Consider the following 16,850-nt stretch of genomic DNA (forward strand, 5'->3'; position numbering starts at 1 on the left):
CCTTGAAGTGTAAACTTGTTTAATAAACCATATCTTTCATTTTCGATTTTTAATTCACGTAGTCCGGGAACTTTCCGGACAAACTGTGTATTTGATCGCTTTTGCACATATAAATTAGTGAAATATATTTATTGACATTAATTTATTGAAGCAACTATCAAAAACTTGCAAAAAGACACAGAACATTTGTGATACTCGACCAACAGTTTTGTCTTTATACAAAATGCATTTTTCTCTTTCTCTCGCTTTTGCAAATATACTTTTTTGAAATAAATTTATTGAAATAAATTTAAATCAAAATTTTCCACTTTGCGAAGTTCCCTTGTCAGTTTGTCTCGTCACCATCAAAGAAACTTTATACACTGGTTGCGCTACACGGACATTTCCTTCAAAATTATGCCGGTCATTTTCTTTTTGTGGAACAGACTGTACTTTAAGCATAAACGTTATCACTATCACTTTAGGTACAGTGAAAGCGTCGGATTTGACAGCTTCACGCTTCCTCTTAATGAGAGAGACGAAGCCTCGCCACCACCAACACCGCCAGTTAGGGATGCCTCCAGTCTCAAAGGCGTGTGTTACGGCCCGGGACACGAGAAATATCCATCGTGGCCGAGCGCACCGGAACATCCCTGTGAGGATATCCACAGTTCGGGACACAGCGGCTCTCATCGCTCCAAATCTTGGACCGATCACACCAACTATCCAAAGGAGAAACCGGCCCAGTACACCAGACCACACACGAAAAGACCCAATCCCACATTCACGCAGCAGGTAAACTTATACAAGTTCTTGAATTCTCTTTTTCCTGCTTTTTGTATAACTTTCGTTTATGTGTTTACATATCTACAATCTGAAGATCGCGCATTTGTACATTAAGGGTGTGCAAAATCCGCACAGCATCTATCATTGCTATTACATATTAAATACGTAACAATATTGCATTTACATTGCGTTTCATTTTATATCAAATATATGTAATATAATAAATACGTAATTAACGCAATATGTTTGAAATATCTAAGTTGAACTATGTATGTAATGTTTGTAATACACATTAGCAGGTATATTGCGCTGATTACGAACATTACGCAAATGTATGAATGTATCAAAAACACAAAGTTAATACATATTTAACAAAGGCTGCGTTCAGTAGAACTCAGCGCTTAGCAAGCGCTTTGTAATTACACTGGTCGACAAAATATGAATCTTTTTTCAGGTTTGGAAATACCATCAGTTTCTAGTAAATTAGATATCCGGTATTTACTCAATGCTTTTTACATTTCGGATTATTGTATCTACTTCTTATCGCCAGTCACAATTTTCCATAAAAAAACTTTTCCTTTTTTATCTGGCAAATAGCGCAACGCATGTGACCGATTCTTCTAAAGATTTCCTAGTTATACACGGAATTCACTGCGTCGGCCGTTCTCGATTGTCCCGTCGGTTGCAAAATCAAATCTCGTTTGCGCGACTTCGGAGTACCGCAGTATAAACAAGTCACGAGGCAGCGGTGCTTATCGAAACAATTTTCTTGCGCTTTCAAATGGATTACGAAGTTTCACGTCAGCGCTATCCGTGTGTTTAACAATTAAGGTTTATTCGGGCGAGCGTGCCGTGCCAAGAGAGTCGGGATCACCGCGGGGCAGGACCTTGATGTATGTATCGTGCTGCGCCTTAAAACGACGTACGCAATTAATCTCCCACACCCGCACCCTCCTTTCTCTTGGTGACATAATCGCCATCGCGCGCTACCGGCTTTCTCAAAAGTAGGCCATGGTATTTCGTTGGTCCGACCCGCATCACCATAAATTCTGGTACATAACAACAACTTCTGATACTCCAGAGAGGAGAAGCAAAAAAAAAAAAAAACAGAAGAAAATGCTAAAATTAGTCCGCGTTCCCTTTTTTTCAGCTGATCGTAAAGTTTTATTTTATTGAACTGGCCCAGTTTCCATTTTCGAGAATGCACGGAATTATCTCCCTTCATGCCGCAATGTATACAGAATTTTTTGAATTATTTTTTTTTAAACTAAAAAATAAATAACATAATGAGCACTCGTAATGTTGGTCTCTCTTTATTTTATAGTTCAAAACTTAGCACGTACATATATATATATATATATATATATATTACAGAACAATGGTTAGAATTTATATAATAGACATCTTGTTCTATATATTTCTTTTTTTTTTTTTCTTGTTAAGTATCGTCCTACTTTCAAACGTGTTTACATTGTGAAAATAAACTCTGAAATAAACATTACTTCAGCAAGTGCTACTTTTCGTGTACAGTTGTGATTTTCTATTACACTGCAAAAAATTGATTATTGCAGTTGAAGACGGTAATGGAGCGTTGCGAGAAGATCCCAGCTGAGACTTACGAGTCACGCAACAGAAGTGGCGTCGAGGAAGAACCAAGACTGTGGCCGCGCGTGGATCGCGAGGGTAAAGCTTTGGGTGACGCGGAATATGCGGTTCCGTCACCACCGGAACGCGAACAGCAGTCTCAGACTTTGAGTCACGCTGATCTGGAGGCTTACGTCAGAAGCTACCAAGATCCTCAGGTGTCCCAAGTAAGTAACACGACAATACACGCAATGGAACGTGTAGTGCTTAGTAGCTGCACACATTTAATTACTTGTATCTTTTAATTCATTGTTACTCTATTTTTCTTTCTATTAGGTGGATCTTTATCGCGAAACAAGTTTAATGCAAGCGGGTCTTGAGGAATACACGAGAGTGCAACATTCTCAGCAAGCTAGTTACGCACAATCCGAAGGATATCACAGTTATGTATCCAGTGTGGATTCCACAACGAACACGCCATTTCTTGACAGGTGAGATTTGCTTTTGTGTCTATCATTAATATCAAACACCACGTGACGTCTTTGTAACGCTAATAAGAGACCGCTCTTTCTTATCAGATTGAGAAGAGACAGCGAGGCGGTAGCACAAAGACCCGCTGTATCTTGGGAAGATACTTCTCGTGAAGGAAGAGATAGCGTGGTGACTACATCCAGCGGCAGCGCATCTAGCAGCGAAACTTTAAAATGGCACGGCTCGATGTCTGACGTTAGCGTATCGAGCGGTATGCCACCTCGTCAAGGTGCATCGGATCGATGGCATCATGGATCTATGTCAGACGTCAGCAGTGTGAACGGCGGGATTTTAACTCAAAAGTCCAACACTAGTTGTCATGAGAAGTGGCAGAGTTCTATGAGCGACGTCAGCACATCCGGAATGACGAAAGGAAGACACAGCCTTGACAAATGGCAAACTTCGATGAACGATCGAAACAAGCAGGGACAGAGCAGACCTAGTTTACCGGCGGTGATCAATCACTGTACGACTTCCGCGTCGATCAGCGATATCTGCCAGACGTCGGCTGTTCGAGAGAGCAAGTGGCAGGAATCTAACATCGACGACGATTCCTTGAATGACAGATCGCAAATGAATCAGTGGGATATCTCTGACAGACTAGAAAACGACAAATACGTTCAACCAATGCCGCAGAGTCCCACGCGCCAGCAGGTTGTCAGCCCACAGAGTCCTGAAAATTGGATGCATGGGTCGATGTCCGACGTGAGTCAGACATCGACCAATGGAATGCAGTGCAGCAAACAGCTTATCGCTCACAGTGCTAGAGTACAGACTCCTCAGCGACATCATTCGGAAAGTGTGCTGTACTGGGACCGTGAACGCAATCAACGGAAACTTTATCCTGTCAGTACAACACAGCCGCAAGAATCTACACAGTCCTCAAGGTATTTATACATTTTCGTTTTTGATGATGTATTGTTTTGTAATAAATCCGAATAAAACTATATATATATGTATGTATGTGATATTTGATTTTTTTTTAGAATGGCTTTAAACTCACCGCCACAACCGCTTTCAGTAGCTGAACGCATCAACGAACTTGAAAAGCAGCAGCAGCAACAACAACAACAAATGCGTTACACATATCTTGATCCAGAAAAACGTCATCGAGTTTCCGATCCTACCTTGAAAGCGATCCAAAAGAAAGCACTGTTGTCTTTCTACGAGAGACATCATCAGGCATCGTGGCGGTCCGAGCCACAGTTGGCTCAGGGTTGTGCACCAGCTCCTCAAAGTCCTCAAAGTCCACAAAGTCCTCAGAGTCCTCCACCGCAGCCTCCACCTCGACCGAGACCATCCTCATCTCGAAGAGCCAGTTCAGCGTCGGACTATGCCAGTGGTACGTGGAGAGAAATTGTTAACAAAACCAAGAATCAAGGGAACGGTGACATGCTGAATCCAAAGCATCAGCATAGCAACAGTTGCAGCAGTCTTTCTACGGATTTATTGGGCCCCGTGATAGTCGGACCCGCGATATCGATAGACGAGTGGGTGCCAGAGAGGCCACCTAAAAAGCCACATTTGAGAAACGTTTACAACGAGCGTATGCCTAGCCCTGATTTGCCGCCACCATCGCCACCGACGGTCACGGAAAACGAGGTTCATGATTGCGACGATCCGTTGCCACCGCCACCGCCCGAGCTGAGTGAAGATTGTTTCACGGAGGCTCAGCGTAAGTTCAATAACGTTCATCATCAGACAGAAGAAACAGCAAAGATCAGTCGTGAAAGATCATGTGAACGTCACAAGTCGGAAAGACACTCCATGAAGAGATCAAAGCACAACGGTAAGAGAGATCACGATAAATCCGCTGGTAAATCCTCGCCAATTTCGACGAAAACGAACGCGCAAGAACAGGAGCAACATCAGTTCGTGAGATCTTCCGCTGCGCTGAAGCACGTAGATTCCGAAATGGTGCTGGAGAACGGAGTATCGGCCGGATTTGCAACGCACAGAATGGTGGCCACAGAACGTTCCAGTTTAAGATATCCGTCCACTCAGAAGCTCATGGTGAACGGCAGAATAGCATCTACGAGAAGACTGTCCGAAGAAAGACCTTTCTCAGCCAGACCCCCGGCGCAACTGCCTGATCTCATATCGCAAAGATACAGCGATTCCAGAAATCAGAGACCGGCTCCGCAAGTTCCGGTAGAGCCGAGGATTATTCGACAGGAATCAATGCGAGTTGACGGAACGCGCGTTGACGCGTCTGGTTTGTTGAGAAGCGATTCCGGTCAAAGATTGGAGTCTTCTTCAGGGCAGAGACCTCAACCTCAAGTGCCTAAAAACACAGATAAGAATTCTATCGCGAGTCCATCGAGACCGAATTATTTACCGGTGACGGAGATCGCGAAAAGTCCGTCCAAATACTTAAAAAGCGGAAATCACAGCTTTTCCATCGGCAGTCCCGTGAAAACGGGATACGAGGCCAGTTCGAAACTATTTCCTTCGGAGTCGAGTCCGCAGAAGTATCACGAACCGCCGAAATACGTTCCTAATCATCATCAACGTTCCGGTGACGCGACGCAGAGAAATTACTACGCGTTACCACCGAAATATGTTGATACGCCCAAACAGAAACCTCAGCCTCAATGTCCTACGGATAGATACAGCACCGGTTCTCCGAGTTCTCCGCCGCCGCCTTTAGCACCACGGCAGAACACGCCCGGGAGAAAGTCCTTACCGCCTCCACCGAGACCTGCTCCTCCACATTCTCATCAAGGGTGAGTACATTTTTATATAGAATTATTATATAATTTTGCGATGTTATTAATATTTATTATTATTGTTAAAAAAATTAGTTCTCAAGAGCACAAGTATTTCCGCGCTGCTTATTCTGAGACGGTCAATTGTTAAAAATTTTGAGCAAATTAAAAAGCACTTAGTGCGTTCAGATGGCATATACGCGGTTCCGCAATTGCAAAATAATTGAATAGTAAACAACCGATCTTGCCCGTTTCCAAGCGTGGCGTCGTTATTATATAGCAGATATGTCTGCAGATGTCCCATCGTGCATCGCGCTTATCTGAGCGATCGATCAATTGGATTAGAGGTAACTGTAAGTACATCTTAAGTCTGCGTGATCGATACAGCTCGCGAAGATCGATAGATTGTCCGGAAATCCGAAGCGTCGCGCAAAACTGATCTCGAAAACCCTTTAAGCGTCTCGTACGCCTATTAATCAACGACAACCATGCACAATCTGAGATCGCCGATGTAATTTGTGACTTGTTGGGTTCGTCTCGCTCTCTTAACATAGATAGGTTCCATATAATTTTCCATAATTACTGTTTCTTTTCAATGAGAACGAAAAAAATGTAATTGGCAGAACGGTACGCTAGACTACGCCATTAAAGAAACCAATGCAATATATATATATATACACGGTAATTATGTTTAATATATTTATTATAATATATCTGAGAAAAAATAGAAACACATATAATCAAATAAGATTATGCGTAAGTGATCAGATCGCCCCAAATTTTGAATCTGATCTGATATAATCATATAAAATCATATATGTATTAGATCATATGAGATTAGATCCGAAATTTGGCGCGATCTGATCACTCGCGCATAATCTTATATGATGATATGTTTCTATATTTTTTTTTTCGGAACATTATATAAATTCGAGGTAAGAGACATTGCAACGGAAATTGTATCATTAGGGTAAAACTTAATGGATATGTTTGCGTTCTCATGCAAAGCAGAATTATTAAGTGATCTATCCACCGGATGTGGGAATCGAAGTTAAAGAGCCTTAACGGACACAAAAGAGACATCTCTTCTCGGGATTTTTTGCTTTAACGCTCCGCTGACGTCGCACAAACTCGCAAATTCTTCAAGAATCCTTCAAACATCGCGGCTGATAGTTCGGCATACTCGGATTACGCGGAGTCGTTAATTATTTTCTCGTTTCGTTCGCTCGACCGAATCGCATGCATTACCATGGAATTATCATTACAAATCTAACGGTACTCATGCCCGGTCTTGATTTACGAGCGTGTGACTTTCTCTGAATTCACGTGCAACACGCGGCTCTTTAAATGACACGCGGAGACGCGTTACTAGCAATTCTCTCCGCGTGCAAAGACCTACCCGAGCGACGTCGGAAATACATATCTCCGAAGGCGATTGAATTTACCGTCGAGTTGTATACATATGTATTCAGGCGGTTAGCAGTTGATGTCGATTCGCGTTGGAATCGAGCGCGCAGTCTCGGTTTTTCGCGCGCGTATACTTATGAGAAAGAAAGAGAGAAAGAGAGAGAGAGAGAGAGAGAGAGAGAGAGAGAGAGAGAAAGAAATCATATTTCTCTTGCTAGTAGGAAAGTAAGAGTTGCGAATCGTATATGCTTTCGAGAAGAGTCGTGCTGAGCGCGATCAATGTATACTATATGTATGTATACTATATATACTTATATATATATATATATATAAGTATGAGAATACATTTATTAAATTCTAACAAGCGCGCGCGCGAGACGTGTCGAACGCATTCTTGAAAAGCGAGAAGTCGGGCAAGGACGATCTCGCGCGCTGAAAGTAACTGTATGAAATAACAGAATGAGACACGCGAGTCGACAAAGACGCGAGAAACAATAAAACGGCGAAGCGAGCTGTGATCTCCGGGCTCACCTCTTTATTCATCGATCCATGATTTTTCCGGGCCATGAAACACGCGCGGGAGCTTTATATTGAGAAGAGCGAGAATCTCAAAAAAGGGAGGGGCGGGAAGGAGGGATCCTGCTCCGCGTGGAAACCGAGGTATATCAGGTAATTTTAACAATCGATCGACAATAACTGCACACCGGGGCCGAAGGTTCTGCGGTGTTTTCCAGACAGGATGTAGGCTCTTGATCTCACGAGGCGATAACTCTTTTCACCTTTCTTTTGTTTCCTTCTCGCTCTGATTGGGTGACTACTTGCCCGTCGCAACGCACGAGCGACCGTCCAACTACCCGATACGCACTTACGAACAAACGATGTTTCGAACCTTGCGATACGGTTCGGCGAACGCACATCCACCTCGCGTCGACCTTCGACAGGAAGAGGAGATTACTCGGCGAAAGAGCTCCAGAACCGTTGAAGACACGTCGGTGTGTTCTCTTTCTTCTATTCTGGTCTCTTGCTCGTTCCCTCGCGACCGCGCTAGATATTCGAGAGCGCGAGACGGTCTAACCTTTTGAATAAACCAACCTATGAGGCAGAAATGTCAGAAAAAAGGTTACCATGCTGCCGCCATCACGGGCGTGTTGGCTTGTTTCTTTGGTGCTCGATCATGTTCCTCGCACAGCGTCGCCGATGGACTATACGAGGTCGTGCAATCGTTTCGCCGATGCATTAATAATCACCGACAGTGTTCTAATATTTATGATGCCATTCGCGCGTGGGATATAATGCATCTTTTGCGAATGTTTTGTCAACTGCATGTTTGCATTAATACTGATGATAATACTTCGACATTACGTAATAACAGACGCTCTTTTCGATAAAAACATCCTCCATCAGGCTGCTCTTGAAACTCCGATGAAGCGAGCTGAAATGTTCACGAAGCGTTGATATAAAAATGACACTAACGCGATTCAAATCCGAAAAACATCCTCGTCGAGAAAGTATCTTCTAATTGCGATTCTCAGATTTCTGCAAGCGACTCCTCTTCGTTCCTTTTTCACTGATTGTCAGAAAAAGTTGCGCAGTGACCTGCTGCGTTATCGCCAATCCTCATTAGTTGCAAATAGGGGGGTCGTTGTCGTTTCGCTTTTCGTCACGTCGAGATCGCACCCGCGGCGTGATAATTAGCCCGGGAATTTCCTACCCGAATGTTACAAGCAGATAGCAACAACAGAATATTTTCCTTCTCAGAGATTCAATTCAAAAAGTTTAAAATTTTTATTATTTTTATAGATTCGTTTTAATTTATATTATGCTTCGTCCGCGCAGCAAAATAAATCTCGTTCTACCGCATTGATAGAATGCGCGTACGCGGCAATACCGCGACCTCGACGACGGGGTAGTCGACACTTGGTAATGCCGGGGATCACTTACACCGGTCGTTCTTGTTGTCGGTGTCTTCAATTCTCTTCTATTCCTTGATGACACTGGATAAAACTTGTATTCGCTACGGAAAAAAAGTATATTGCGTGTCATTTCGACTTGAGTCGAGTCGTTACAACTTTTTTCGTCTTTATTGGAGATGGCTGGGTCATTCAAAATCCGATGGGTATTTGGTAGATTATAATCATAACTAAATATAAATATTTAAATAACAACAAATAAAATAATTATATGTTTAAAAAAATTTTTTTAATGTATAATATGTTTAATTTATAATTTGTTTAATATATTTGTGGTATATTTGTGTAAAGCAAAAAAACTTTTTTTATTGCAAATAATACAAAATCAGATATTTTCATTTGGAACTTCGCGTAACTACTTAAAATGATCTATATCTACATACCCATTTGGTTTTAAACATTGGCTTAATCGGTGTTTCATTTTGAACAGTTACATCGTCATCAGGTAATATTAGGAGATTGCATTAAAAATTGCTGTTTTTTTGTGTTTTTTGAACGTTTTATTTCAATAATAAAATGTGTGAATACATCAATTAAAGTATTTGCCTTCGAAACCTATGACTTTTTTTCACTTTTCTGGCAAAAATTGAATTCCGCGTCGAGAAAGAAAGACGGTCTGTTTTTACGTAATACACTGGGTGCGGGAGAAAAAATCTCCCATTCGAGCTCCCATCAGCAGTTGTTTCACGGCTATAGCCGACATGGGGCCAAGCATTGTCATGGAGAAGAATCACTTCTCCACTTCTCGGCGATTTGTAGAGCGAGAAGTACACATCGGGAAAACAACTTATCGCGTTTCATTTTAATTCGGTTATATAGAAAAGCACGTGTAAGAAAAGCGTCTGTTAATTAAATTTTAATGGGAAGTGTTTACACTTCAAAATGACATAAGTAACAACCGTGCCTAACAGCATACGCAGCTAGAGCCATTTAGACGTGAACAGCGGCTTTTACTGTAACCTTCTAATATATCAATCAGTGGAATACAAGTCAGAAATGATCTAGCACAATCGTTTGAATGCTAAATATATATCTTTCACTTGATTGAAAAGTGTGATCAATTTCAAGGACTGCGAACGTCTTTCGTACAGAAAAAAAAATTTACGAGCATACCAGACAAGTGTTGATGAAACATCGCGCTCGATATACAATTTTATCGACTCTTCTTATCTGCGTCCGATAGATATTTTCCTAGGCGCGGCCGCAAAAATGCTCGCGCACTTTGCATTACGTAAAAGCATCGTATATCTCGGATATATAGAAACGGAATATAAGAGAGCAAAAATCGGGCGGTAAAATTTTTCCGCGTCGCGTTTATCTGGAATAATTGCGACGGAGATGCGATAAATCGTCTCGTTTCGAGACCGGTAGTTCGGCGCGTAAGAGCTGGTGAAACTTGATTTTTGCACGGTATTGAATCCGTTACATTATCTTTTGCTAGTGCTGTTAAAATTGTTATTGGATATTAAATGTTATGAAATTAGAGCTAGAGTTGGATCCGCGTTACATCGCGGTATCGACGTGTTTGCATTGTTCCGCGCTTGTATTCTCCTTACACACAAATGACAACTCAAACTACTAAGCGGAAACAAACGGCACAGAATTGTTGCGTCACGAAGCGTTCTTGTCTCGCGTCTTGATGTAAGAGAGCCACAGGTGTATTACAGGGAAAACTTACCTTCCACGCCTCGTAATGTCTTTCTTCGCCGAGAAGGAGACTCGTTCGGCGACTCCCACGAGAAACTGGGTTAATTATATGCTATCACGACTAAGCAGCGATAGTGGTAATACCAGTAGCGCGAGTAGCAAGATAATTAAGATTCGAGAAAGGAAAGTGTTTTCGGATCCTCGAGGAACGTTGAATGTTTTTTTTTTTTTGTCTCTAATGGTGCACACGCGCGAAATTGCCAGGATGCTATATTGAAAAATATAGAGCGCGCAATTATCGCGCGATATCGTAATCTCGATCTTATTATCGTATCATGTATCATTACGATTCGTAGAATTTTCTTCGTGTACACGACTACGTGTGCGTCTCTCGGGAGAGAGAAACTTATGAGAATTTATAATCAAAACAAAGTGAATGACTTCGAGAGTTAAGTTGATGTATATATAATTTGAATATGTATAAATACTATGCTCGTAGCTTAGAATTTCTATCGAACTGCTCGATATCTATTTTGTAAGTCATTTCTGAATCATATAAAAAAATAAATAAATAAATAAAATTCAATCTATTAACATATTTTCTTATTTTTACTTTGTCCATAAAACAACATCCAGTTGTTATTAACACGCTCAGATATATAAACTATGTAACTGCATTTGTGAATATTATATAATATTTTGTTACGTCCTGGCCCATGGATACGGTCGGGCTGTGGTGTGACGCAACAGTAAACGCGTCGTTTTCCATATCTCTCTTTACAGTGGACACGGAAGTCCCGCTGTGAGAGAGTCAAGCGAGTTTGTTTTTATTCGTCGACAGGTCAACGGCGTACGCCGATCTTAGTCTGTCTACCGTACACTCGCTCGTTGGTCCCTTTTTAGGTCTGAGACGCAAGTCTCATTTACCAAGGACGGGACCTAGCGATTTTAACGAGGAAGTGAGAGTGGGTTGTACGGAGAGAAGGATAACAAAAAATAATTCTTTAGTTTGATTCCACACATTATAAAATAGTTATATTTATTAAAAAAAAGACAAATCAAAATCTTAGCAAATTACTAACGTACAGGTGTGTTGAAACTAATACAGTGACGGAGCGCATAATCGTTTTGTACAAAGTAATCTATAAGCTAGGGTGCAAATGTGAGAGAGAGGGAATACGAGTAGTTTAGTGCAGCCAGTCTCTTTAACCCATGTTTACGCAACTTAGATCATCTTAGAAATGTAGTTCCTTATGTCAATTGACAAATTCGGTTTTGTTTTATTTCTTAGGTTCCGATAGATTTAATGATAGGAATAAATTTGAATGTGTCATGATTCTAAGACTTATATTCGGAGATAAGCGGGTTTGGTTTGTTTCCGTGATTTAGGAAGGAAAAAGAAATAATTCGGACGCTATTCACGATTGGAGTCGCAAACTGCTCTCCCGGCGAGAGTGGTCAAAAGGAGTTGGTTGCGGAGAAACAAAATAATATGCTTTCGCGATACTTTTAGGCGATTATGCGTCTCTGATGGATTCCGAGTATTAACCTCGAATTGAATTCTCAAGTGGTGGAACCTCCGATTAAAATTTGTGGGAGGACTTACTACTTACTGCGGACCAGTGATGTTGATTAATAAAAGGTTCTAGGCTGTTGCGGCGCAATAGTTCACGCTTGGATCTCACATTCTGCACTCACTGTCACTCACTCACTCGCTGTAGAACTTTTAAAATCTGCGGCTCTAACTGCCTTCGGTTCTGGGAGTCCGGGCTTATATACAATTTTGAGTAAGCGAGGACTCTCCCAATCGGAAAACTCAGTCGAGCTTCGCCAGTTCCCATTTGTTAGTTAGTGGTCGGGTAAACTTTGTGAGATCGCCAATCGGCGACGATCTCTCGGCTCGGTTGACTCGTCCGATTTTCCGGAGAAGGGAAAAGGGAGAGTGTTGGTTTTCGATCACGCCACCTAGACCCTTTGCTATTTGTATATAAGAAAATTGCTCGTGGCGCCGGAGTTCTATTTGCTCCGGCTGGTACAAACTGGAACAGCAGTCCATGTAACGTCAAGTTCTTCATAAGAAAAACCATCCAGTGCGTCTGTTTGGTGTGAATTATTGCACAATGCAATAAAGGCGTCTAGTGGAGCGGCTATTAATTTCCACTCATCTGAGTTCTATCCAGGAGTAGGTGTTAGAATTATCCCACCTGGTGTATGGGCATTCACCTTCCTAACGAACCGATGATAGATGGGATCCATCCTATAGCAGTCATCTGAGACTGACATCACCATACACCCTGCCCTCAACATTGGAGCTATCTCTAACACGGACCTCTGTCTCAACATGACTGATTTAACCAAACTGGTCATAGTTGTTGCGTCCCGGACATTTGGTCTTCTCACAACTGCTGACAAAACGTCAGTTTGGGCGGGATCATTTAGTCTCCCCGCTAAAGCTTGATATAACGAAGCGATGTCATGCTCCGTTGGTACTGAACCAATTCGCCGCTGAACCACTTCCCTCAGCGACGCCCACGCCAGGTCTCTGACTCCAGCGTCGCCAGCCGTGAGAACACGGAAGACGTGCGCTATCGTCAGGACGTCGGCGAGGTCAGCGAGCGGAAGCAGGTCACAGCCCCCCTTATTAGGAGGGAGGTAGACTACCTCCGCGCTGGCGCGCTGAGGGAGGTTGAGCCACGACTTGGCCAGCCTCCTTATCTGCTTATCCGCGACCTTAACGAGGCCCTTTTCCACTTTGGCACCCCGCAACAATAAGCCGAGACGTGGCAGGATGTAGGTTGCCACCATCTCGACTCGCTGCCACGGGGCTAGCAACGAGCGCTCGATGCGCTGCAAGTCCTCCATCATACCTTGGATCGTAGAGTAGGGGTTCTGATCGACGTCTCTTCTCAAGGGCCCGACCGTTACCGTAGGCCTAATTGTTCCATTGTAGAAGAGCGAGCTGAGAGCCGAGAGCAAAGAGAACGGTAGCGATTAGAACAAGAACAAAAGGAACAAGAGCGAGATTACGTAAACAAAAAACAAAATCCCCAGGACATAACAATTTTACTGCTCTTTTCATTTATCTGCAGAAGATTTTGTGAGATATGTGGAAGTTTTAATAATCTCGGACAGAAATGAATCGATATTATAAAGCTGTAGGGGATGATTGTCATTTTTTTCAAATGCAAAAGCGTCAAATACATCTAGACTAGTCAGTTCATCACACAACTTATATTAGTCAATCGCGGTAATTCGAAATAAATCGTTTAAAACATAAAATAAAAATAAAAAATACATAAATATATATTCGGTCATAGGAGCCGTTCGCTAGGTGTTGTGCGGAAATTATAAGTGTATATATATCCATATATACGTCTTCACATGTAAATTTTTACACGTGAAATTCGAATTGAAATAACAATTCTAAAATTCATATTGGATGCTATACTTGCATCTCTTATATGAGAAATCCCAAATACCTCCCTAATTGAAATTAAATTTATATTGCGAAAAAAACTCCTCGGTAAAACTCCTCGGTAAAAACATCCTTAATTTCAATTAGGGGGGTATTTGGGATTTCTCATATAAGAGATGCAAGTATAGCATCCAATATGAATTTTAGAATTGTTATTTCAATTCGAATTTCACGTGTAAAAAATTTACATGTGAACACGTATATATGGATATATATACACTTATAATTTCCGCACAACACCTAGCAAACGGCTCCTATGACCGAATATATATTTATTAGTTTAGAAACTTCAGAGCCTGAAAAGATTCTTTAATTGTTTAAAAAATACATGTTATCTGAAAATTTTAAAAAATTTTTTAAACTTTTTGTTTTTAAGATAAACTCTATACCTGCAAACTGTAATCCTTTATCGGATCAAAAGAAAAAATAAAAGTCATCTTGTATTCTAGCTGAATTTTTTGTTGTACTTCTTTGCTGTAAACTAGCCACAGCTGCTTGATAGATATCTTTGTACTTCAATGTACTATTATTACCATTTGTTTTCTTGATTAAATCGCAGAATTGAATTAAAATAAACTATATTTCAAGAAAACAAAATACGCTATATTAGAACATAGAATACATATTGCAGCCCTCATTTTAAATATTTACTAGACTTTACTTGCCCTACAAACGCACGTTAAATTGCTGATCTAAACAGCATTGTGCTACATATGGCAGAGCTATTTGAATTCAACAAAAGTCGTGCAACATAATGTAGGAACCGTGTGAATAGGTTGTCGATAGGTAAAAAAAAGAAGGATTAAAATAATTCACTGATACTTATAAAAACGAGTATAATTATACGTTATATATTAACAAATGAAATAATTCCTCGCGGATACAATTTGTCGCCTCGATCCGTTCGCGTCGACGGTTGCCGGTGATCTCTCTCAACGATCTTGTCGAGCGTTATCTTCGGCCTTTTGAGAGATGTTTTTCTTGAAGATCATTGGCTAAATCCGCTCGCATGTTGTATACAACATATTCAAATTTAACCGATCGATACCTAATCGATACGGCTTGGGAAAAGTCAGACAAATATTTATCGCCAGGACGGTCATGCAAACAAAATACAAATTCAAGCTGAGAACTTTTCAGCCGTCGTATGAACATTCGAAAATAAGATACAATACGCAAAATACATTTTCATTTCTTACAATAATTTTTCTCTACAATAATGTACAATATTTGCGTTTCCAACCTCCTTTCTATGTTCGATATGTAGACGATATACGAGTATCCCCAGGACATAACAATTTTACTGCTCTTTTCATTTATCTGCAGAATTCTAAAGAAATTATTGTTAACAATAACTGCAGTAAGATTCTCTACTGCTGTTCAAAAAACATTGTTTTTTTACTGTCGAGAGTACATTTCCAGCATAGTTTTAGAATATTCCAAAGTTTCTTTATTATCTGTAGCATTGATGGCTTTATTGTCAAGTAGTATATAGTCACTATCGTTGCTACTTCAGAAATAGTTTCTATTTCACTTAGTTTAAGAAAATTTAGCAGATTGGATAACAACACTGCAGTAGAAATGAAACAAGTAATACTCCGATGCTATTTTTCCTTTTAAATTTTCATCAGAAGCAGCGTCAATATTTGCAGCATTCGCGTACACGTTCAATAAATGTTTCGTAAAAAATGTCTCAAATTCGCAAATATTGAGACGGATATATTCTGAGAAAAATATGTAATCCGTATGAATATTGTGCACATTTTAATGTTGCACATTCTTTAATAAACAAATGCTTCTATTTTGCAGCTCTTCTATATAATTATTCATCAATTTCTTTGATATGAATAACTTTGCCTTAGCAATATAGTCCAGTCAATAGGGAACAAAAACCACCATTTTTTGCAAAAATGTTTAACCGATTTTTGAGTACATTATCGTTTAGTGTGCGCTTCACTGATAGACCCCTACTATCATGTATCTAAAATTTTGTCCCGGAACTTGTTACAAATGATGGTTAAAAGTGTGGAAAATGGGTTTTTTGCTTTTATCGAGGAAGAACTNCTAGTTAGAGAAAAAAGCTTTAAATAAAAGTTGTAGATATTGAAAATATCTTTCGTTTAAGCTATTAATCGAATGAATCGAGCAAATATTTATCGAGATAATTGTAAAAAACACCCAAAAATGACTGTTTTTTCAATTGTTAATAAACTTTGTAATAATTAACACAAAGCTTTGACATTTANCAAAAATATGGCCTTTGCTACCCCTAAAACGTGTGCAAAATTTCTGACAGAAACATCATATAGTTTGTGAATAGACGCATTTGTTTAACCCAGAGACCCTATTTTTGCACTTAATTATGCCAGCTGTTAACAATGATACAGCAACCAGCATGGTCTAGTTTTGTTCTGAAAGAGTTGCACTATCACATANAAGTGATATTTAACCAAAATTGTTATAAGAAAACACCCAAAATGGCGTTGAAATATGAAGGTCGTTTTTCGCTCATAAACAAATGAAGTAACTTTGACGCTAATAACTATATCGTTTTAATGATTTGATATTTCGATAGTTGATATGTTTACGCGTATTTAAAAAAAAAAATTCGTTATCCTACGTTACGTAAAAGCCGAGATAATTTTTTTTTTTGAAAATTCGCAGCTCCTTTCATTATTAATATTAAGATCTGAAACTGTGGGGATATGGAGTAGAAGAGTTACACTTTCATCAGGAAAAGTTTCGAAGAAATTCAGTATAGTA

The 16,850-nt window shown here is 40.4% G+C and overlaps 1 protein-coding gene across 1 annotated transcript in view; it reads left to right on the plus strand.

Annotated features, from left to right (window-relative positions):
* The first annotated feature begins 469 nt into the window (after nt 1–469).
* LOC109860408 (protein Shroom-like) overlaps nt 470–16,850 on the plus strand; it is a 100,605-nt gene continuing 84,224 nt past the window's right edge. Inside the window, exons 1-5 of the mRNA XM_020439469.1 lie at nt 470–774; nt 2,337–2,576; nt 2,686–2,840; nt 2,928–3,767; nt 3,867–5,606. Coding sequence (XP_020295058.1) covers nt 2,349–2,576; nt 2,686–2,840; nt 2,928–3,767; nt 3,867–5,606 — 2,963 coding nt within the window. The 5' untranslated portion in view covers nt 470–774; nt 2,337–2,348. The remainder of the gene's footprint in view (nt 775–2,336; nt 2,577–2,685; nt 2,841–2,927; nt 3,768–3,866; nt 5,607–16,850) is intronic.

Source organism: Pseudomyrmex gracilis, unplaced genomic scaffold, assembly GCF_002006095.1.
Source record: "Pseudomyrmex gracilis isolate BER0280 unplaced genomic scaffold, ASM200609v1 scaffold_379, whole genome shotgun sequence".
NCBI lineage: Eukaryota > Metazoa > Arthropoda > Insecta > Hymenoptera > Formicidae > Pseudomyrmex > Pseudomyrmex gracilis.